The 25,802-nt window shown below is 42.0% G+C and overlaps 1 protein-coding gene across 1 annotated transcript in view; it reads right to left on the reverse strand.

Annotated features, from left to right (window-relative positions):
* The window catches only part of CEMIP2 (cell migration inducing hyaluronidase 2), a 360,647-nt gene that overhangs the window by 83,795 nt on the left and 251,050 nt on the right, over positions 1-25,802 (reverse strand). The window contains exons 14-15 of the mRNA XM_078675757.1: positions 23,311-23,346; positions 16,349-16,504 (exon numbers count right to left, since the gene is read on the reverse strand). Coding sequence (XP_078531883.1) covers positions 16,349-16,504; positions 23,311-23,346 — 192 coding nt within the window. The remainder of the gene's footprint in view (positions 1-16,348; positions 16,505-23,310; positions 23,347-25,802) is intronic.

Below are 25,802 nucleotides of genomic sequence, written 5' to 3' on the forward strand. Positions count from 1 at the left end.
AGTGGAACCCCTGATTAGAGTAAGCACCGAAGCGAGAATTATCGAGTCCGCTGACCAAGGTCCACGACCATGTACCAGCAAGAGCCTGTGGAGAGTGGAAGGACTTTGGCCTCAGACAGGCAGCTGTAGTTGGTCCATGCCCCACGACAGGGACACATACAAAGCACAAGGAGGAAGCAGAGGCGAGGAGGCGGCTCTGACCAATTACAAGCAAGGAAACTAGAGTAACACCAGAGCCAACCAATGGTAAGGAATGTGTGAGCTCTAAGCCAGTTTTAAGCTTTTATTTTTTGTGTACAAGAGATTTTACAAACCTAAAAAGCACTAGAAATTTAGCTGTATGCAATAAAATATGCTCCATAGAGGAAAATTTTTTAACGGAACGGGCATCTTGTGCCACACATGTAGATCAACAATAAAAATTCCCATTTTCAGTTTTATTTGGGTTTTTTTTTGTTTACAGATACATTCATATATATTGAGAAAGGCTTCATCGAAGCCGAAACGCGTCACTTGTGTCTCGGGGTCGTGAGTGACCTGATCAAATAAAAGAAGCCGTATACCAACTACCTGATGTCCTTGCCTTCTTCATGGGAGTTTCCTGTTGAAGTTTGGAGTTTGTTTTCATTCATATATACCCCTTTATAATTATTTTAAAAACAAGGAAAAAAACGGAAAATAAGAGTTCTTTTCAGTGTTTCTCAACACTGTCAATAATGACTGCCAGGTCATGGTTGTGCAGACTGACAGAAGAGAATATTAGAAAAAAAACTAAAGGCAAGAGGTTTCCTAATGTCTTAAACAGCTGCAGATGTGCCTGTGTTGCAATGCTGATATTTACACAGTAGTGTATTCACTATCAGGCATCCACGTGCGTGTTCACCTTTAACCATTAAATAAATGTGGAAAAACATGAATATGGATACATTTAGATAAAATAAGCAAAAAAATAAATATGGATAAATACAAATGAAAAGATCTAAAAAATAAACACCATAAAACTGGAAGCCCTACCATAAAATCTTTTGGTGAGAAATCCCAATTAGCTCTGGGTAAAATGAGCGAACTAGTAATAGAAGACCTTAAAAGAGGTTAGAAGATGGAATCTGTGGATATAGACCCTTGACGTTGCTTTGCCATGCTCGGAGTGCCATTGTGGAATTACTGTAGATCGCTTCCCCTACAAACGTGCTTACACCTTCCTGGAATCTCATGAGGATTTCCTGGCAAGCATAAAAAGACTGTAACTTGGTCTTAAACTTAAGTTGATGACCAGGTTTACCTTTGCGAGCAGGGCTCAGTGCCTGTAGCTGAATAACGTAGACTGCTATGGAGAGAAGGAACAGGCTTCCCGGGGATGTGTTAGCTGGTGCAAAAACATGTTAAATTCTCAAAACATGTTCCAGAGGGAGAACTCCAGTTCCTATTGTGTTGGATCTAGGCTGGTGATTCCTCCCTGGGCATTAGTTTCAAAACCACGTACAATAAGTTAGTATTCAGGTGTGGGTAAACGAGACCTTACTTGTAGTGTATATGCCTGTGTGCAAAAGTTTTCATTAGATATGCCAACATAAAAAGAAGAGAAGGAAATTGACAAGGATTCCTGTATGTAGATGATATTTTTAAGTAATTATGCATGAGTTAGTATTGAACTGTGCAGGGGGTCTGTAATTAATTGGACTGGAATCACTGATTTTGGCTCGCAATTCTTCCCTTGCAACACGCTATTCTGAGTTTCTGGTCCCTAAATGGGATTTAACATGCATGGACAGGAATTACCAGCCGTATTTCACATGTGGAGTTGCGATTCTGGAATCGTTTCTGCATTAGAGGCCTTCCTGCTTTGCCCAGGATGCAGTCCTGTGCAGAAGCAAAGACTAGTGTATGCACCTGCTACACTCTTAACCAGGCAAGGCAGTATCCATGCCGGGGGTTCCGCGTAATCAAATTCAGAATCAAACCCTATATGGCACTTGGCAGTCTGCCACATACTAGAATCTGAGGAGATATGTTTTTCCAAGCACTCCGCTTCAGTTCCTCTTACTAACAGAATGATACTGGGCGAGACACTTGTGCTGGAAAGGGTTGCCAGTTCCTGCAATATAAGATTAATACCACCCTGCGGCTCTAGTAATGCTACAAGTCACAGGCGTCTGACTCTCCCTGCAAGGTTAGCATCAACCTCAAGGTAGCAGTCAGTCATTCACCTTACAGGCACCTTAATGACAAAGCACATATTTGACAACAAAGAGTTAGGTTCTTGTTTCTCGTCACCCATTCAGTAAACTCCCAGAAACGGCAGGCACATAAGACGAAAAATACTCTGGAGCAAATTCTGAAGGAACCTCGATAGGCCCAATCCGCACTGAACCTTTGAGTTGGCGCGCTCTAAAATAGCATCTAAAACGCAGGAAAAAAACAAAACACAAAACCACCACCAGGGCCTGGGGAAGCCAAACGCTTTTTTCTCTAAAATTAGTAAAAGAAAATACGAACCTCAAAGTACTGGGAACGGCACTACATATGAATAAAAGCTGCTGAATATAAATATTTGAAACTTGTGTCAACATAACAAAATACATGCACTAAAATAGCAATGTGAAAAAGCTCGGTCAGCTTTAAACAAATTAAAACCAGATCCCAACCTAGCTAAATTTAAACAGTCATTAGCAACCTATCACATGACCATTTTCAGGGGCCCAACAAAATTCATACAGCCAAACTCTCAGAGGAATTTTTTAGAGTAGTTCCTTATGCTTTAGAAACTCGGATTTTAAAACGAGAATATGTTCTTTCCTGCGCATGAAAGCACCAGATGGTTTTACTTATGTTAAATCAAACTTTTTGGCGCTACGGCCCGCCTGCTGCAGCACCATGTGCAATGTGGCATCACTCGTGAAATGCTGTCTCAGCAGAAATCGTTTTACACAAGGAAAGGGTAGAAGGCGGGTAGAAGGTGGACAGAAGGGGTGAATATGGGCTTATTAAGGAAATCCACACTGCACTTTATTAGGCTTTTATCACTGTCTCTTCTCTTTGAGAGCAGGACACACCTTATGAGGTTACACTTTATATGGCAAAGGTAACTTGCTCTTCTCTTAAGTTTCCTAAATAGACACTAAATACTTTGACTTCAGCGCACTAAGAAATCAATCGGTTGTGGGTGGTAAACTTGCCCCTAGGAGACGGATTACCAGACCGCCTTCTCTGCCAATGAACCTCTAGTGTTTCTACGCTTCTACCCACCATTTTGCAAAGGCTGATATTTCTACACTGCCACCTTAATGCAGGTAGTCTGTTTGGCAGGTGTTTCCAGATTTGCATACCATGAAATGAAAGGCCAGATGACGAGGGAAAATGAAATAAAATAAACAAAATAAAAAACAGTTACCTTGCGGCGAGCGCAAGGTAATGAGGCGAGCGCAAGGTAAGTGTTTAATTTTTTTTATTTTATCTTCCCTTGCTAAGTCTATTGACTACCCCCCCTCCCCACCCCCACCCCCACCCCACCGCTCTTACCTACACGGGCCGCTCCTGTTAAAGACACACCAACTTTTCACTTGATATATTGCCAAAACTGCTCTTGCCATGCAGCGTGGAAACTAGCACATGCAGCAGCAGCTCCTCCGCAATCACGGAGGAGCATAACCCCACTGGCTCTTTATTTTTCAGCTGCTGGCTGAGCTAGTGTGTGCAGGGAGGGGCAGGGCAGGGACATCGGAGGGGGGAGGAGGAGTACTAGGAGCCCTTTTAAGTGCGCATGTCAGTTTGGCCGGCCGTCTTAGGGCTGCCAAATTGACATGCACACTTAAGTTTCTCCAACCCAGCTGTATTGCACAACCGCGTTGGAGAAACAGCACAGACTCCCTGTGGCCGAGCGAGCATTAATCCAGCACGCTCAGGCCGATCCCCACACTGCTCTCATGCTTGAGAGCAGCGCAAGGATTGGATGAGGAGCCCTTGATGCTGTTCCGGGGACTGCTGGAACCTGGAACTGGAAGCAGAGGAGCACGAGTTGGCGGCAGCACCATGTAAGTCTTACATTTTTTTATTATTATTATTATTATTATTAAACTCCCGCCGTTCACTCCCCCTCCCTCCTGCATCCCCTCCACCCGCCTTCCGCTACCTCTGTAGTCAGGCGAGTTATCGTACATGGGCTCAAGACACATTGTAAATGTACAAAATAATAATAATTTAATGCTATATACCACTCCACGTATATTCATGCTAACAAAACGGTCACAGCTTCTTTGAGCGTGTACACTCTTATTCTACCAGGTTTTCGCCCAGGTGGTTGCAATAAACATGTCAGTCATTGAAGGGGTGTCCTTCTCAGCCGACAATCTTCTAATGAGCCTAGACAGCACAAGCATCAGGCATCCAAATATTAGGATAATGATGACAACTTTCCTCTGCGTTCCTTGGATTTGGACAGACTTTAGGCAAAATGATGTCTTGGGCGATGTGAAGCAATGCAGGCGTGGGCTGCGATCCTCGCCAAGTGACCACTCTGTCCTTGGATTACTTCACACAAGGTTAACAAGCCATTCGAGGTGCAGTTCTCTGGTGCTCCCCACTTGACATGATTCATAGGAAAATGTATTTTGTTGACAGCTTGGAGACAAATATTCTAGAGGGTGCACACATTCATCAACATACCTTAATTTCTACAAGCTCATCAGAATGTAAAAAACGCCGATTTTCTTCATGTCCTAAAAGAGAATTTCTTGCTAACCTAAAAAGAATGTCAGATCACTTGCACTGTGACTTGCTAGTACAGCGGCTGCAGCAACATTAGTAGGTTGTACAATTAGAGATGCAGTCCATGATATGTATGGGATTAAACTCACCCTGCCGTACCTTATAAGGATATTGCGAGTCATCAAGGAGTTAAGAGGAAAGAGGCCAAAGGAGGAGTTTCTTTATAAGGTCATGAAACTCCGAGGTGACCTGCAATATTCTTAGTGTGTGCAGCAAAGTGTATTTTATTCCTTATAATACAGGGTCACACCATAACTCCTGCAAACCACTTAAATTCTCGGCCTCTAGCGCTATCATATGAAATAAGTAATATGGATGCAGACAAGAAGAATAAAAGTGATTCCAATGGCAATTTAAACCAATCAAAAAGCAGTTAGGTATTTGTTTTTAAGAGGGATTATAACGTGTTTACCGTAAATCAGTCAAGTGCTGAAGCTCAGAATGTTTAAAAAAAAAAAAAAAGTCAGAGATTGTTATTCGTGAAATGACCTTTAGTGTGCAAATATGGCCAAGCCTCACCCCAAATGGGGTGCGCCGGCCATTATGTGGGCCACAGCAGGAGCAGCCAGTGTTGGGTTGGGGGCGAGGTCAAAGGGCACCATGGGCATGGCCCACTGCCACCAGAGAATATCGTGGGGTTCCGGGGGTTGTCTGCACTCTCGCATTGCGGAGCAGTGCGGGCAAGGGGCGAATATCACTTCCACACCCTTTTTAAGGTGTGGTAGAGCAGGAAGCTGCCTTTCCTACCTGTGCCACACCTCGCCCTGCATCATGCCGCGACGGGAGGATGCCGAAGGACTTTGCCTGCTCCTTCCTTTATCTCCTCCCGCCCCAACTCACTTTTTTACTATTATGTGTTTTTCTGGGGAGTGTTGCTACTGGTCTGACCCTTTCAAGTTTTCTGTTGCCTTTTATCGCACTGGGGTGGGGGTGAGTTCATGGTTGACAGGAAGTCTCAGGTCACCCTTGCAGGTCATTCACTAAGGTATTCACAATAACGTTATCTGGGGGGATCTCAAAGGGGTTTGCGGGCATCATTATGTAGAGAAGTGCCAGTGAAGGAGTTGAGAAGGTCGCTTCCGAGGCCGCAGCCTACCTCAACCTCGCGTGGAGGCACGTCTGGTACACTGGCCCTTTGGTGGTTGGAGAGTGCAGCCAGTACCAGGACATCCGAGCATGACTCCATTGCCCGGGCTGGCTATGGTGGGTTTGGGGGCTATGGGGCGTAAGTGACCTTCAGGGTGAGCAGGCCTCCCGCACGTTGTTCCAGGATCCCCAAGTTTAGCCCTAGCAGGAGCATCTTGGTGTGGGATGTCTATGGAAGTTACACCTAGGGAGTGGGTCCTTAAAGGGGCTGGGATGACCCAGGACGTGTCACCCATGAAGCAAATTCTTGGGGTGGTAGTGGGGCTAGGAGACTCAATGTATAGCTAACACCTGACTGGATGTAAAATCATGTAAAACTTTCTGAAACTGATGATAGTTTTTTTGCACACCACCGTTTTTGACGCTGTGTTCTTGAACCAATGTTTTTTTTAAATAAAATACAGCTTGAGATGTTTAAATCTCTAACCAAAAAAATAAGCCATGGCATGGTCTAAAGCTGTTTTAATCCTGGCAGGGGGCACTTGAGGTGATCTGGTTGGGTAGGAGGGACTCGGCGTGTCCAACAGATAAGAAACGTGTTGCCATAAACAAGCTGCCATTACTGTCTGTTCAAAAAAAAAGATCAGAAGAATGAAAATCAGTTTGCATTTACATTGATTTGTTTAACCTACAGTTGCAATTATGCTTCGTGACCTGTCTTTCACCTTGGCTGCTTGCTCAGGCAGCAGGCACTGTGACATTAGAACTCATCTGTAATAACTTATTACAGTTGAGCATTTACGTCATGACATTATAACAGACGCCTGCAGATGTTACAAGTCACCTGTAATAAGGCATTTAGAGACAGAAGTGTATACAGGGATTGCAGGCTCCCATGTATAATAGGTCAGTTAAGAGTATGCTGTATAACACCTGCAGGGCACAGGTTAGAATCAATGCAGGCCAGATTCCACCCTACATCCATTTGATTTATATAAACTGAGTAATAGACTGGGGTAATAACAAAACATGCTGTTCATGCGACAGCACTGTTAAATGGCCAAGCTGTGCTGGCAGTTTCTTGAATAAAACATATTCATAGCTGTATTACACATTTCTATCACTATTTAATTTAAAGACACACAGAGGAGAGGAGCAAGCAGTAAAGGCCAAGAGAGGGCATTCCCAGGTGCTTACTGAAGAGATTCATGGCCTTGAGTCCCCGATGCGACACTAAGGGCCAGATGTACGTCGCCAAATACCGGTCGGTAACGGCTGATTTTGGCCGTTACCGACCGGTATTTGGAGTTTGAGATGTAGTGGGCCTAAATTTTACAGAATCGGTATATTTACAGATTCTGTAAATCCAGATGTAGGTGGCACTAAAAAGAGTGCCACAGGCCCTTAGGAATTCGTTATTTACCACCAAATAATATTTGGTGGTAAATAATGAATTTCTGTGTACATGCACATCTGTGCATGTACACCGGTGCCATGTGGCACACATACATGCCCCAAGGGCATGTATGTTTGTCACATGGCACACAAGCCAGAATCAGGGGTGCAACATGGTGTCAAAGTGACACCCTGTCCCCCTTTTAAATTCGGTCATTTTACCGAATCGGTATTTACCGATTCGGTAATTGACTGATTCCTATGGGCCTCAAGGCCCATATGAATCAATGGCAATTACTGAATCAGTAAATACCGATTCGGTAATTACAGAATCTTACCGATTCGGTAATTGAATTGGAAAAAATACCTACATCCCGATTGCCAGTTCTTAAATACCGAATCGGTATGATTCGGTATTTAAGAATCGGTAATCTGGGATTACCTACATCTGGCCATAAATGCCTTATATGATGTGACGATTCAGAAAAGGGGGTGGTGATGAACAGAGTGCCTGAATTAAGCAGACCACTCTTACCCAGTCCAAAGATCAGGGCTTGATCCATCACCGTTTTTTAGCTCACTGCACCATCCCAGCTCAGAACTTGGCTATATGCAAATTAGTCTGTTCCTGTCCCAGTGCATGATGGGAACAGGGCAAACCAAACTACCAAGCCAATTCTTGTACTGGGAAGGAAACAAGCTTCCGGGGACCGGTTTCTGCCATTTCAGGCGTCGTCGGCCCGGCTTGCTTGAATCCTGATGGTGCAATGAGCAAGGGACTCACATCTGAGTATACCCTTCCACGCTTATGGTGGACAAAATGATTCAGAAAAGGGGGTGGTGATGAACAGAGTGCCTGAATTAAGCAGACCACTCTTACCCAGTCCAAAGATCAGGGCTTGATCCATCACCGTTTTTTAGCTCACTGCACCATCCCAGCTCAGAACTTGGCTATATGCAAATTAGTCTGTTCCTGTCCCAGTGCATGATGGGAACAGGGCAAACCAAACTACCAAGCCAATTCTTGTACTGGGAAGGAAACAAGCTTCCGGGGACCGGTTTCTGCCATTTCAGGCGTCGTCGGCCCGGCTTGCTTGAATCCTGATGGTGCAATGAGCAAGGGACTCACATCTGAGTATACCCTTCCACGCTTATGGTGGACAAAATGATTCAGAAAAGGGGGTGGTGATGAACAGAGTGCCTGAATTAAGCAGACCACTCTTACCCAGTCCAAAGATCAGGGCATGATCCATCACCGTTTTTTAGCTCACTGCACCATCCCAGCTCAGAACTTGGCTATATGCAAATTAGTCTGTTCCTGTCCCAGTGCATGATGGGAACAGGGCAAACCAAACTACCAAGCCAATTCTTGTACTGGGAAGGAAACAAGCTTCCGGGGACCGGTTTCTGCCATTTCAGGCGTCGTCGGCCCGGCTTGCTTGAATCCTGATGGTGCAATGAGCAAGGGACTCACATCTGAGTATACCCTTCCACGCTTATGGCGGACAAAATGATTCAGAAAAGGGGGTGGTGATGAACAGAGTGCCTGAATTAAGCAGACCACTCTTACCCAGTCCAAAGATCAGGGCTTGATCCATCACCGTTTTTTAGCTCACTGCACCATCCCAGCTCAGAACTTGGCTATATGCAAATTAGTCTGTTCCTGTCCCAGTGCATGATGGGAACAGGGCAAACCAAACTACCAAGCCAATTCTTGTACTGGGAAGGAAACAAGCTTCCGGGGACCGGTTTCTGCCATTTCAGGCGTCGTCGGCCCGGCTTGCTTGAATCCTGATGGTGCAATGAGCAAGGGACTCACATCTGAGTATACCCTTCCACGCTTATGGTGGACAAAATGATTCAGAAAAGGGGGTGGTGATGAACAGAGTGCCTGAATTAAGCAGACCACTCTTACCCAGTCCAAAGATCAGGGCTTGATCCATCACCGTTTTTTAGCTCACTGCACCATCCCAGCTCAGAACTTGGCTATATGCAAATTAGTCTGTTCCTGTCCCAGTGCATGATGGGAACAGGGCAAACCAAACTACCAAGCCAATTCTTGTACTGGAAAGGAAACAAGCTTCCGGGGACCGGTTTCTGCCATTTCAGGCGTCGTCGGCCCGGCTTGCTTGAATCCTGATGTGACAGCTGGTATTCTGTGAAAGTGGCAAGGAATGAAAAATCACCCCCAACTGCACTGATTGTCCATGTAAATCAATCAAATCTGACTTCATCTAGAAGAGACTTGGCGTCTCCCCCGAGAATATTTTTAAGTAAATGGGCCAAATAGTGGTTTACGGCACAATTTTTAAATAAGGTAGGTGATAGGCCTCAGGTTTAACAAGCACCTCTGAAGAGGTAGTCATGACATATCTCCGTACTTTCACTGTGTGTTATACAAACCTAACTCCCACCTAGTGGAATTGAGGCCAGGGAAGGAGGGCTAGCCTTCAGGAAATCTCAGAGAAATGGTGACTAAACAGTTTTGTACGACGTTTTATCCCTAAAATACCACCAAAAAGAGACTTTTACAGGTTTTTCATAAATTCTGCATATGCTACTTGACATGGTCTATAATATGCCAAGATGAAAATTACCTAAATGGTCGTGCCTTTTATTACACTGTTCTTATGTACTTTACAGACAGGTGACCATTATTAAGTCCAAACGATGGGACGTTTGACCTCCCCCCTATTGGAACCTTTATGTTAGTATGCATACTCCCTTTTAAAATCTCAGAAGCCATTCTTAATCAAGAAGAGGCAAACCAGATGCGCATTTTTGTCTTTTTATGTTGCCACAGTTTAGGGTTCCCCTGGTCATGCACGGGCTGATGGACAGGTTATACCTCCAACACTCTCTTGGCCGTGCTAGAGGTGGGAGGCGGTCTTGCTCTCTTTCGGGGCCGGTGGTTGGAACAACCTCTCTTTAGAGCTCAGGTGTACGGAGGTTGAAAGACGGTTTAGGAAAATGCTTAAAACCTGGCTCTTCGTCCAGCCGACAGCTGTTTCGCACCCTTCCTTGCCATTATTACTGGTCCGTTAGAGCCGAGACACCCTCTTGAGTAGCTGTGAGCTTTATAAATCCCATTTAACATAACATACCCTCAAGTGAGTAGAAGCAGCCAAGGAGGTGAAGGAATGCCAATGCACTGAAGCCACATCAAAAGAGAAAAGTAGTAACTTGTTGCCTAAAACTGAGGCAGACGTGGTTATTGAGTAGATCACTACTGACAGAACTCCAGAGCAAAGTTACTTTAGTATTTATCGGTCTACAAACACAGCACATCTGTTTAAAGGGATATAATCACTTGTCTCAGGATCTTAATAGGCATCTAGTCAATTTGTGCTGCACACTGGTTATTCAGACTCCTTATATTGGCGGGTTTACCCCTAAAACACTGAAGATATCTCATATAGTTTATCTGGGACTCAGTTGAAATGCATTTGAATGTCAGAATGTGATATATATAAAAATATTGTCCTACAAAAATATCGTATCCCAAATATCGACCACCACAATCTTGTGAAAGTAATTACAGACATCTCACCAAGGTGCAAATATGTGGGGTCCGTGCTAAAATTGCAGAAAGTAAGTGCCAGGGCCCAAGTTATTTCTCAGGAGGAGGCTTCGGCTCACATCACTCACTGCCCCGTCAGCTAAGACAAATGCCAGTTCTAGCCCTAACTACTAACCAACAAACTCATAGACGTGTGACATTTTTGACTATTTCAGAGCACCTGAAACTGTAGGGGTGCTTTGACAGGCTAGTTTCATCATGTTTTCTAAAGTACATTTAATTTTAAAACACCTTGCTGATCTTAAAAAAGAGTGACAAAGGCACTACGTGGTGGACTGTCCTAATTAAGTGCCGCTGGCTAGAAATGAATAACAGTGCGGAGCACCGGCAAACACGGGTACTAATTAAGCGGTGAGTGGAGTTAAGTACAGCAAATCTATACTTGCCTGTATGTAGTTGCCTTCACACTATTTTACTGCCGACATTTTGGCTTTGATACCTTCGTAGGACAATACTTAAAACACAGTATTGTGGTATAATGCCATAAGTGCTGCAGAACAGGAGTGATGGAATATGAACCTATTGGCCTGTCTAAAGACAGTGCAAATTGTTGAAATCGAGTGCAATTTGTAAGAATATATGAATGCAATAACGAAGCCAAGATGAATGCAGATGCTTCAGATGGTGGACAAGTATAAGAAACAGTTTCCTGACAACTTTAATTCAGTCAGTGCCCAATTTGTGAAAGTTTGCCTTCAATAGCATGGAGGGACAATATACCCCAAGCTTCCTGGCAGATAGAAAGGCCCATCAGCTGTACCTCAAACTCACCCACTGATGGTCTGTTAATGGAGTTTGCAGGTACAGTTTTGTTTAAGCCAGTACTGTTTGTACTGAAGCATCTACAGTGAAGATATCTCCTACCTTGGCCACAACACCAGTTTTGCACGCTACTTTACTGGCACCAGTGGCATCACTTGAAAGTGATTTTATTATTAATTATGAAAATGTACATGTGGCATTAACATCATGCCTTTCAATAGCATCCAACGGCCTGCAACATTGCTGACCTACTTCTGTTGTGGGCAGTCTGGCAACTGTCAATAAACTGTCGCTTCTGCAGCCGATGTGGAAAATGCGCAGCGGGAATGATGGAAGTGCACAGCTCATAAAAATAAGGCACTAAAGTGCGGTTTGACCACCATCGTCTCGAGGTCAGGAGCAAAAGAACATCTCTACGCCCTGCTTAATTGCCAATGAGCTAATTGAGTAATCAAGGGCGTTGGAATAAGTGAGGTCTGACCGTGAATCTACAAACACTGCATTGCTTTTACAATTGAGATCATAACTAATTAACTGCCAAGGAGCAGTAATGTGCAATTAGAGGGGTTTAACCTAATCTCCCATTTAAAAAATGCAGACCGAGTAAACACATGCATTCACATCACAGACTGCATTTCATGTTTAACGGTGCATGCACCACATATTATAGGAGGGTGTATGGCCGTGTAATGATGGAAGACAGCAGTCATTGCGCCCTCAGGTCGGAATATGTCATAAGGAAGAGCACAATCTACATGTTACCCTGTAAGCCATGTGCCTCCAAAGAAACTACAAGCCGCTTGGGATGAAGATAAATAAATCAACTGTTTTTGCAGTATGACTGGTCCATAGAAGCACCAGCACCTAGGGAGCGCCATTTTGGAAGCTGTAAAAGGCTTCCTGGTTTGAGAAGCAGCGCGTGGAATGTAGTGGGAGATGTGCAGATCTGTAGGTTTAATAATGCATTATCAGCACGTGACGGAGAAGGTTGGAGTTTCTCGAAGCAATCAGAATACTTATAATGTGAGTACTAAAGGGTAAGATGGGCCTGCATTCCATGCACGCGGGTCAGTGGCAAGAACACTAACGTTTTCCTCACATTTCCTCTCCCTCCTGGGGCTCTAGGTTTCAATGACGGCTGAAGGGTGATCCGCACCTGAGCGGCCTCCTCTGCCACTCAGTGACAACTGCAGCAAATGGGAACAACATGCACCAAGGGCCATGGAAGCGATTTGCTCTCCTTCTGGTAAAGTCCTTCTGGACTCAGTAAAGTCAGGGCAAGTTTTTTTTTTATACCCTTCCTCATTTGGCTGCTTCTCTCACTGAATGCCTATTACCAGCTCCTTCTTCAGCTGTCATTATTTACCCGTCCTTTCACCCTCTGATCCATCCACTTCGATTTCCATTTACTCTGCCGTCCTCTAACCCACCCATCCATGTATTCATCAACTCATATTTCTATTTATGCTATTGCTCTATCCTCTAATATTTAAATCCATCCATCCATCCTAGTTTTCCATAGGCTCTGCCATCCTTTCAACCCATACCATCTATTCAACTATCCATCCTCTTGGATTTCCATTCACTGTACCATCCTTCCATCTACCCATCATCTCACCAACTTATCCTTTCACCCACCCATCCTCTTACCCACTCATTCCCACCCTCTCATGCACTCATACTTTCACTAACCCATCTATCAATCCTTTTACCCACCCATCCTTTCAGCCGCCCACCTACCCACTCATCCATCTATACTTTCACCCACTCATGCATCCACTCATTCATCCTTCTTTCCCTTTTCCATACGCCCATCCTTCTTATGTTAAGTATGAGCTTTTAACTGCCAAGTTGCAGATAAAAGAGACCCATAAAAATAAAAAAATCACCCCGTTGTAGCTGTAGATTCAGGACGCCCCCGTAGTCAATCTCTTTTTTGAGAACACAACAAATTATTATAGTCATTTTCATGAATGGCCTCGCATCAACCACATGATTTGTTCCTAAGGTATGACGAATGCAAAACACTGACTTTGGAACTACATCATATTGCCACTCTTGTGTTATATCTAACACAGTTTGTTATGGAAATCAAAGACTGTAGCTTCTAGGCCATATGCCACTTGCAGCTCTCTCATTCTGCTTAGCCAACATCATCTAATGTGAAAATGTGTTTTTTTTTCTTGTGTGTAAGAATATCAAGCTTAAGGGGCTTGAAATTCTGCATATTGACATAAGCGTTTGTGGGTCATCCTCAGCTTCTACACTGCACTATTTCTTGCATACCAATTCGCCAAACACCAGGTTCTAGACACCACACAATGAGAAATCAGACCCAACCACAGCAAGGCAACCGCCCTTAGGGTAGCAACGGATGGCATCCAGAAGAGCCACTACGGAGGTAAAACTGCAGCTCTCATCCTTCTAGACCTATCAGCAGCCTTCAAAACAGTCTCCCACCACATCCCAATCCAACGATTCCACAAAGCAATTATCCAAGGACTTGCCCTCTAAGAGGGCCTGCTCCTTTCTCACCAGAAGAACCCAACAACCCCCCCCCCCCATGCCTCTGAAGCACAACATGTTATTTGAGGTGTCTCGCATGGCACTTTGCTCAGTCCAACGCTCTTCAACATCTACATGACCCCACTGGCCAACGTCATACGAGTTCACAACAAACATCCTAACTCACACCAATGATACACAACTGATAATCGCAAAAAACACCCAACAACAGGAACAAGTTCACCATAGGCATGATAGAAGTGGCCGCATGGATGAAATCAAAGTGCCTCAAATTGAACTCATACAAAACCAAGATGGTAGTCTTTGGAAACAACGCCTGAGTCAACGCAGTGGTCTCGATCTGCTTCAACATACTGAGGAGAATATTCAAGAGGCTATCAGACAACACCAGGAAACAGTCACTAAAACCCTCATCATCAGCAGACTATACTATAAAAACACAGTCTACGCAAGGATTACCAACCAGTTCACAAGAAAAGTGTAGGCTGTCCAAAACAGAGCAGCCAGACTAGAAGCGCTCACACTTCTACTCCTCCCTCATGCCTGAAAAGCTCTCAACAACCCTCGCACTGCCTACCTGAACAGTCTCAATCAGTTACACCAACCTTCCAGAAACCTCAGTCCTAATCGGCCTTTCACTAGCGAACACCTCACACATACACAGAAGCAGAACAGAGGGCTGACCCTTCTCGTACCTGGCCACTGAAGCCTAGAACAACCTTCCTCAATAAATCGCACCCTCTGCCTATCTTCTGAACTTTAACAAGACGCACAAGGCTGTGCTTTTCATTTAGGTCCCCAGAGGTGGCCTCACACACCTGCTACAGAGCACCAAGATATCGTCACGGGCGGTAAGCGCGCTACAAAAACAGCACAAATATAACATGTTATTCCAATAAAAGGTATCAAAGTCTGATAGATTGGATTCTGAAGCTGAACTAGCACAATGTTAAATCTATCTCTAACACTCAAATGACAACTAAAATTAAGGCGCAATAACCATCCAAAGGATGTTTTCTCTTTATCTGAAGGACATATATTGCGAACACAGCAAGCAGCATTGCCTCTAAGAACAAACGGAGTAGGCCAGAGAAAATAACTGCACTTACGTTCAAGCTAAGGAGTTCATGAGAGAGTCTCTTTTTGGGGTATTCTAATACGTGACACTAAGTGGGTAATCAATACAAATTAAGTCAGTCAAATTATAACTTTAGAATCTGTAACATATCTAACTGAAAATGCTTTAACTAAGCATGACAGCTAAAACAGGGTTACAAAACAGCCATTGATGCAAAACAAGGGATCTTTTGCAAGACCAAAAGTAATGCTGCATCTAAACATCAAACTTCGATGAGAATTTCAAGCCTCTCGTGCTCAGCCCCCTCCCAACCACTCATTGAAGTACCCCATCAGTGGCAGCTGCACACTTATTCAAAACTTAAAAGTGAAATTCTCAACACAAGCTAAGTCAAGATCTTCCAGCTAACATAAATGCTGGCTTTCATATCTACTCCCAGTTTCCCTACATCCTCACTATTCATTTCCTGGAAATGAAACCATGGATTAGGTATCAACAGCCAAAATGTGACCTTGCTTTAGTCAGCAACATGGCTAAAATGTTTCTGCTGTACATAATTTAAATAATCATGAAACTACTAATAACATGGATTACTAATCAAAACAAGCAGAATGGTTTAGAAGTTTCCTTTTATCACACATTCAATATGGAAACATAGAAGAACCAATTCAGCTGCTGCTGTCATTTATTTCTTAAAGTAAACAATAGAAAAGCCATTACCACAATCATCATTTCATTCAGCAAGATTCTGTAGCACGAATTTGAAGAGATTTTGGTTTCATCTGTGATATTATCCATCCTGGGATGATCAATGCTTTGGAGGCTCAGTAAGGTGGCATTGGTAACCACAACTGAGAAATGTCATTGTTTGTCTAGGTTTTAGATCCTACCTACAATAGCCCTTCCTCGGAGTGTAAATTATTTTTTTGGGTACTTAGCAATGCTTTTGCGTGTATATGCAAGTTGTAGCATAAAGGCTTTTTAGCTGGTCCCATCCACTACATGTGTAGTCAAGGGGTGTGAACAAAAAACATTTTTAAATTGATGTTGCTAACGTTCAAACCGACTTCATATATGGTTGAGAGTTACATTATACAAGAAAAGTCTTCATAATAAGTGCTTAATCGACATTTCTTTGTTTTATAATCCATATTTACCTGTTTCTGGGCAGAGTGCGATTTTTATTGTCTATTCCTCCACTGCCCCAATATTTGTTCTGGCCTCCCTGAAATCCATAATTTTGGCTTTCTCCAATAAACAGGGATTCGGAAACCACTTGGCTAGAACCTTCATCCTTAGGGAAACTTCCATCACTGAGAAAAAAAATAATTTATTTTAAACACATAAATGTTTTGTATAGCCAACAGAATGCATATTTGAATGCTGTACACTTGAACAATTACATGTTGATGTTTACAAAATGCGTCAACTCCACAAATCACTGTATTGTTGGGCAGCATCCTACCCTGGGTTCACAACATGAAACTCGTGTTTATTTTATTTGCAAATTTTTATACAGTGCAGACTTCATTCCATAGGATTTCAGTGTGTTTTGTGGGGCGAAAATGACTTTACCTGTCAAAGAAAAAGTGTGTATAGAGGAGACAACTTTAAATATAAGAATTTAAACCATGATTTGGGGCTATTTTGACAGATCTCATTACAATCAATTTGTGGATGCATAATGCATGACAATTTTTCAGGAATGCATTTTGCTAATATACATGGGTACGAGAAACTTTAAAGCATGCGTCTATAAACAATACATTGGAGGAGATTACATATTTCTAGTTACAATCTTAGCGTAAGGATTAATAAACCGATATTAGCCTATCCAAATGTTGGATCATGAATGCCACTGGGATGGGAGGTTCAGATTCCCAGATGTGTGGTTAATAGGTACAGTGTAGAAGACTGGAAGTACTTAGTTGATTTGACATTATTTGGTAAGCTGCATTGCCTGTGAAATAACTTGGCCTTCCAGGCACAAGGTGTTTCTGACAGGACATGTGATTTACCACAGAGATTGTTATTTCCACCAAATACGTTAAGTATATTTGTCGGGTGTTTCTTCATAGAGCCTTAAAGGTATTGCATGCTGTTTTTAGTGTATGGCTGCTAATGGCAACTATATGAGTGATTTACGTACTTGAGGGATGTGTTAATTGCTTATAGAGTGAAAAGAATAAAATTGCATCTGCAAGTGGCTTAGCTTTTAGAGGAGGAAGGCATCTTTGTGGGAAACCTGTCAATAGAGAGTTCTTGTGCTATAGATGTGAAATGTATCAAACACAAAATGGAACCCATGGGTCTATAAATATTATTATAATAGCTAAGAGCCTAACCGGTTCAGTACGGGCTACAACCTCCTCACTGAGAGGGAGGAACTCAGGGATGTTTTGTTCAAAGAGAGGGGTGCTAAATACCCAATTGATGAGCTAGGGCTGGTGAGGGCAGCACAAGTGGATGGGATGATCATCAAAACCAACTACAGTGCTTGCAAATAACTTTATTGGGGGGACCCTGGGCTAGGATGAAAAAATAATTAAGGTCAGTTGTATTTGTATAGCACATAGCTACCCAAACGTGCCTCCCAGTGATAGGTGCAAAACAACCCCTCCACGAATTGTGATCAGAGATGTCCTCAAGACCGCTTTAGAACAGGTGTGCTTTTAGCAGTTTTCTAAAACAGACTTCAGACTGCTGACTCCTGAGGAAGGCCAGAAGAGTGTTCCAAAGCCTGGGAGTGAGGAATGTGATAGTATATCCTATGAGACGTCACAAGGTGGAGGATTTATTGGCAGAAATCCACTATAGTCGGGGATCACGCCTCAACTCACCCTGACATGGGGCTCAGGGGATCTCTGTCCTTGAGAAGGACGTCATTCCTGCTGCTCATCACGTCAAAGATAAGGATATGTCCTTATCCTTGGCCTGGCGAGAGTGTGGCCTTATGATGTTTTAGAGGATTACTGAATGGTTTCATATATGTTAGGAGTATGATTTTTCACTTGATTGGAGTACTTTGAGCAGGAGCAGTGATTTGTTTGTGTCCTGAAGAAAGCCGCAACACCTTTTTGGGTTACAGACTGAAACAAGTCAACCTTTTTGTGACACTAAAGCAGGTTTAATCACTCCAGCAGTGCCTTGTTTTTTAATTTGAGCCCAGGGTCACCCCAATAAAGTTATTTGTGAGCCCTGTAGTTAGTTTTAATCATCACTTCCACTTGCTCTTCTGCCCTCACCACCCCTAGCTCATCAATTGGGTGTTTAGCATAGCTCTCTTTTAACAAAACATCCCTGAGCTCCTCCCTCTGAGTGAGGGGGTTGTATCCCGTACCGTGACTAGGCATCATGGAACAAGGAGGTTCCACATGATGAAACATGCCACCTATGGTGGGTAAAGAAACCCGTCCTTTAAAAGGAACACTCCACCACGGTTAGGTTACCAGCAATGAAAACAACAATTATAGAACCAAGGGTTCACTTTTTTGCTTGATATGTGGAATAGGGGAGCAGGTCTTTGAACTTCCTTTGGCACTCCTTTGTGTTATAATAGATGTGGAATGACCAGTGCTTGTAGACTGATTTGGTGTGGAGGGTTTGGGGGCTTTGCGAATGCAGATGATTTGAGGAGAGTATTCATAATCAGTTTGTTGTCGAGGTGAGGCAAGAAGTAGCCTAGCACCGATATTTCATCGTTTTAAACCATTCATCCTCCCTCAGTCTGCCAGACCACTGCTAGGCTACCTGCTAGCACATGTATGTAGACAGGAGGCAGGCTTGTCTGGGCTGCATTGACACAAAAGAGCAGCACTGGTCCTGGAGGTGATGAAGAAATGAAAGGATCCAAGATCACATTTCCTTGCACTTCGTAAGGCATGTACAACAGCACCAAGCACGCCCTCTTCACTTAATGTCCTTCCCCAGCTAACATAAGCAAAATATACTAAGTGCATATACCACATCGCTTCACGCACTGACAAGTCTCAATGCTCCAGTCTTGGATGGGATATACATGTGGTACGTTTGCCCAACACATATTATAACTTCATCAGGACTAGATGTCCCACTGATAGTGAGGACCATATGCTATTGGATTAACAAAGATGTGTCCTTTTGCATTAACAATGGTACATCCTCTGGTAGGAAAGGTTGTGCATCTCCTGGCACTAATAATCATCTCTTGAATAAATGGTGGAATGTCCTCTACCACTGCTGATGGCCACCTCATATCAATCTGATTTTGTTTACTACAAAACAGACAACTAGTTGGACCATAGAAAAAAATGACTTGTCAGAGTCATGAAATATACCTTTAACAATAATCATGGCATATTATTCAATAACATTTATATATTTTGACAATGGTCATAGCATATTCTTTAGCACTATTCACGATATACCCCTTCACATCCCTCCAAGGCAAGTGTGGGTCGAAGTAAGGGTCCTGATAAAATCAAACACATTACTTTAATAGTCCATTCTTTAGAATGGTTTATAAACAAAATTGTAGCTATACGATTGTGTACAGAATGTATTCATCAGTTAATTTGCCATCTCCCAACTTGCTCTGGTCCTAGGTGACTACCTTCATCCATGTCATTACAGACACTTATTCCAGCCCTAAATTGTTGTGCCATCGCACAATGCATTCTGGGTGTTGTAGTATTGTTTTGCTTCCACTGAACTAATTAGACTAATCCATTTGGGATCAATGATTTGCAGGTAAAAGGCGAGTGCGAGTGCGTTGTGGACTAGCGAGTCCACAACGACCTGGAGTGAGGTGGGCATTCTAACTTCTCAAAAGAAAAGGGTGCGAGACAAAAAGTTTACAACTGATATTGAATATTTACAAATGTATTTTTGAAACACATGCGAAAAAGCATTCTGCAAGGCCAAGCAGTAAAGTTTTGAAGCACATCTGCCTTTATCGCCAATTCGATGAAAACAGGTATTAGAGGCTGCAGGTACGGGACAATTACAATCAAAGAAATTCACTAACACAGGAGTCATGTTATTCATTCATGAAAAACAATTGTGTTGGCCTTTGTACGTTCTAGTATATTATGGTGGATGTTTATTGCGAAGACCAATAATATAAAATGACCATTTGTAGTTTAGCATACTACTTCAGTCACAGAATACTTCCCTGTGGCACAAACACTTTCTTAAATACTTCTAGTGTGGATAACATGTTTGTAATTTTCTCCAACATAAATGCTTTCAATATGCTTTAAGTGTGTTCGCTGAAGCTTAGAAAGAATGTTTATTGGTACCTTGGGGACTCTTACAGTCTTGAATGCATTATTGTGCCCCCTTAGAACAGCTTGGGAATAGTGTTCCCTTTAGACAATATATTTTCTAAAAAAGTAATATTACTGGGACCAGTGTTAATAATTAATATGTGGTGTGAGTAATCAAGGGGGTGGATAATTTATGAATCTCAGAGGATCTCTGGATCTCACTGGATTACGGGGAGACCACAATATAAAGACTCGTTTCTCCGTGTAGCAAATACAAGATATACCCGCAATGGGCAATTAGAGCTTACTGGACTGTCGTGAAAAACATCAGGTTAAAATGAAACATGTCTGTTTGGCATTTTATTTGCTGCTGGCTAATGTGGGGACTCCTTGCTAGATCAAGGCATGTGGTGAATAATAATTAGCTATATTTTCGTATGCTGTTCTACAAAATGCCATTACATTAGGATACAGGCAAAAATCACTTTTTAATCTTAAAAGTAAACATTTTAAGTCTGCTACAAAACATAAATAGGATATTACCACTGTTGTGTGTTTCCTGCGCGGCCCATTGTAGTTCTCCCTATGATAGCTCATCTGTGCATGTTGTAGGCCTCATTTTCTTTTAAACACGTTACTAAATAAACATGCTTGCCTTTGTGCCACATTGTATTTTCACACGGAACCTGCATAAGTTTTCAGGTTCTGTTCTTTTCCTGGAATTTAGTCTGAACACCACAGACAAGTTCAAACAACAATGTCCCTTGTTATTTTTTCTTGCCAGGCACTAGAACCTAGACATAACATGTGACTGCAGCTGTTGTTTATGTGCACACATGTCCTATCATATGAATGAGCACAGAAACCAAAACCACACACATTGAAAGAGAGTTCTGAGACAAAAGCACAGTGTCCGCTGAGATGTAGATCTTCCCTCTGTGAATACTAAGGTATGGGGTTTGTCAGTAATCCCAGAGATCTTGGATATATAATCATTTAGCCTCATTAGCATGGAAGAGGGGTTAGGTCACTCTGTCCTATACAATGACAGTGCTTTTCCAGATATATGGATTATTAACCATGCCAACAGTAGTTTTAGTATACATTTGTTTTCTACTTGTGGCACATATACTGCATTTCAAAGCAGGATAGTTTAATTATTCTAAACTTCCTTTGTGTCTCTTGGTTATCTTAATGTGGACGAGTACAAGTGAGAGCGAAAGGGGGGCTTCGTGTTACTGCGATCCCTGAGAGGATCAAGAGTGTTGTGTTCTGGGGTGCCAATTCATGTGTTTCTCTGGTAAGGTTAGGAGGGAAAGTGAGCAACTATATCTAGTTTGACTCAGACTCATAGATACTGAGGTGGTATGGTGACTCAGTCCCTACATACTGATGTTCTATGGTTCCAAGCATAGTTCTCCTCTAACAGCAGAATCCTTATAACACCATGTATACCCAGGTGCATAACTATACATTGCCTATAAGTAATAAAAATGTACTGCTCTATTTCATGCAGTTAAGTGAGTGGGTCCTGGTGATTTGTGTAACTAGGGAAACAATTATACCTCCCCCACATATCATTAGGTTTCATGGATCCTTTCATACATCTAAAGTGTAGACAGTTTTTGTCAATGCTTGGGCAGGGGAGGTAGGAAGGGCAGATGCCTGGCTACTTCAGTGCTCTTTAGAACCATGCTTCTCCCAGCTGTGCATGTCAACCTAGAACATCTACACATGGGAAATCCATGTCACTGTGTTGTAGCAGTGAGGGACGTTAAATAGGTGGGGAAATAAAGATATTGATAGAGAACACTGATGCCAAACATTTCACAGCTGTTTAATTTTAAGCAGAGGTCTTAGTGGTGTTCAAACAAAAACAACATATCAAAGTGAATAAGAACTAGGCAGTTATTGAAACATTTAAAAGACAGCCTAATCATTTGAAACCTACAGTGAGTTTTTTCTGTTCTCCACCAAAAATGTGTTATGTGGCTCTGAAATTAAGGGCATCAGAAGATATGAGGCTGCACTGAGCAATGCACAATGAGATGCACGTTGCCCCCATCTAACCGTTCCCTGAAAGTGCTTGAACACACTGCCTCTGTCGAAAGAGAGCATCAGATGAGCCCAGCAGGAGCGGTTATCCAATCCAAATGTTTTTTGGGATCTTTAAAATACTTAAAAGGCAGTGCTCCATCCCTGTCTAGGTGAGCTATAGCCTTTGTATCGTGCATTGGCCCATTCCTGATTTACCAACTCATTATATCTTTTTACTTTGATTACCACATTCTCATGTTTCACCATTGTTGATGATGCCGCAGAAATGTATTTTGCCTGTTATTCCTGCTGTCATTATAATCAGAAATAACATTGAGTATTAGTTCAATTTCCTTACATGAGTTTGTATGTGTGGATATTCATACAGCAGAAACAGAGCTAGGAAGCAACAAAGAACTGTCAATCTTATTTGTTTTTTGTGTGATGGACTTTGAGATGGTTGATGCTGTCGCTAGTCGATGATAACAAGTAAGAAGTAGAATATCAGGATAGAATGGTATTTCAATTACACAATAACCCCCTTTTCTAAAACAAATTATTTATGAGCATATTACATACTATATAGTATCATAAAGATGCAACACAAGAAGAAGCCCAAACCGTCTAAACACAGTTTAGGCACACTATTATCATTAGGGATGGCAGTGGTTAAAGTTGCTATGTGCTTCACAGTTAAAGTACAGTGCAGAATGATTCCCCAGAGCTGTAATTTTTCTATAATTTGACAGCATCCCTTGGTTCCTCATTAACAAATATTAGAGATCATATGCCAATATTGTTTGCAGACACACAACAAATGAAAGGAATCCACCAACCTTGCAAAGGTTAAGCCTATCCCATTGTCAGCAAACCTGCAAAATCAGCAAAACAAACACAATGTTAGTGTTCACAGATGAGAAAAATGCAATGCAGAAACCACACTTAATGAGTTCTCTACTAACGTAAGACAAATGCACAAGATGCACAAGAATACAGTGAAGTTTTGAAATGCCTCAGTATTCTTACTTCCATTCATTTAATCATGTACAACACAAGATTTGTACAATGCTATTGGTAGCAGAGATAGGTTACACCTTGATCAAACAAGAGCCATAAAAAAATAATTGCCCAAATTCGAATAAAATTCACGATTCCTGAATCCAATGCCCAGAACTTGAAGACTGGCAAGGCAGTTTTAGAAGACAGTATTGGAAGGCAGTTGAGGTTTTGGAAGGCAGTTGAGGTTTTGAAGGTGCAAGTATTAATAGAGTGATTTGTCATCTATTGTAATGGTGCTTTGGTTTGTCTAGTGCTTTGAAGTTGAATGGATGAAAAGGTGAATGAATGTATTATTGTTGTGTTTTATTTGTGAATTGTGTTTATTTGTAAGTGTGGATTTGTGATTTGATTAAATTGATTGTGCTTATATGTTAGCTGTGAAGAAGTTGAAGAGTTTTAGACACGCTGTAGTCAAAAAATCCCAGGATACATACATAACAATTAAATAGAAGACTTGTTTGCAGGACTTAAGGTGTAGAGTGTGGCATACCATCACCTATACCATTGATATAGAATAACTAATAATCTATACCACTAACATAGAGAAACTAATAATCTGTACTACTGACAGAGAAACTAAGTATTATTATGATTGATTAACATTGATCAGTGTTACTGGAACCTGATTTTACACAGGGTGGTGCTGCATTGATTAGGGTGATTTCACGCTGGTCGAGATTTCACTTGCAGATGTGGAAAATACTCGAGTGATTGCAATACTGTTATTTCTTTTAGCATAGAAAACAAGATGTTTTACTGTGTTAATTGAAGGTATTTGTTGAAGTTGTGAGAAATTGTGTAGGAGGGTAAGCTACTGCAAGGAGTGGGTTCATACGTCTTTTTTTGCGTGCGTTGAGATTGGTTGGTTGGTGTATTGTCAAGTTGTGATTGATTGATGGTGTCATATTGTACTATGTTGTGGTAGGTCAGTTGTTGTGTGTATAACCCATTGAGATTGGCTGAAAGTCTTCAAGAATTTAAACTGCAATAGGATTGCGGGAAAGAAAACTGACGTTTACAGAATAGAATCAAAACATTGCATTGAATTTGCAGAAATGAAATAATTTAAAGGCTTTAAGAATTTTTTTAGGTGGTAATGTGACAAACTTGGTTTGGTAAGTTGAAGAGGCACAACCTGAGAGTACGCCTGCACATGTTATATTAACTGAAAGGGGATTAAAAACATGTTTGTGGATTTACCAATGGTGCAAGATTAGTGAGAAAGAGAGTCCTTTAAGTCAAATGCTGATGCAGAAACAGGTCCCAATTATACAAGTTTCACAAGCCCAGATGATCCCCCAAAATATGGGAAACCCAACATTAAATTTAAATCAGTTGCTCACAGCAAATTTGAATTATTTTCAAAACCAAAATCAGAACTCATTTCAGCAGTTTCCTGTATTTAAAAATGTCAGTTTTGGCTCCGACACTTCTGACATTACCAGATCCATTGTGAGAACAGTGTAAGTTCCAAACCTAACCCACTTAGGAAACAAGATCCAAGTTGCAGGAGTTTCAAACAAGCAGATTACAAATCCAGTTTCAGAGAAGATTGCCGAAAAAATAGGTTCAGGTGAGGAAGGTCACCAATTTGTTGTTTGTGACTCAAACTCTGTAAACCTTAGAGGAAGAGATTTTTTGTGAAAGTTAAACTTCACAATTTACTGTACAACGGATGGTGTTGAATATCAAACTCCTGATGAGGATACAAAGTATAATATGGCCCAATAAGACACAGCTGTAGGATTGTTTCCAGTAATGACAATTGAAGAATCACCCTCTAATTTGAAAGAAACAGGGAACCCATAAGTTTGGGCTTTCACAGGAAAAGATATCAGATTAATAAAGGGTGCAGAACCAGTCAGAGTTGCATTAAAACCAGATGCAGTGTTTCCAAGCACACCATCAAACAATTTGTCACCAGAGACAGTTGCAGGAATTACACATATAATTGAAAAAACTGAGCAAAGGATTTTTGAGAGAATTGATTGGAAGTCTATATAACTCTCCGATCATGGGTTTACAGAAACCCAATGAAAAGTGCAGAATAGTGTGGGATAGTGCGGGATTCAATTAAGTATCTCCTTAGACAAAACAAGTACAACCCAAAGTTTAGGATGCTTGCAAAGGAAGAGTTTCATCGAGATGTGACATGTCAACAAATGAATGCAGGCAAAAGAACACACTTTACACTGAGTCACAAAGAGAGATTAGGAGATCCCTACAACAGAATCCAAATCAACTTCAAGATGCCTGTTTGCAATGAGCT

This window comes from Lissotriton helveticus, chromosome 2_1, assembly GCF_964261635.1.
Source record: "Lissotriton helveticus chromosome 2_1, aLisHel1.1, whole genome shotgun sequence".
In the NCBI taxonomy this organism is placed as follows: Eukaryota; Metazoa; Chordata; class Amphibia; order Caudata; family Salamandridae; genus Lissotriton; species Lissotriton helveticus.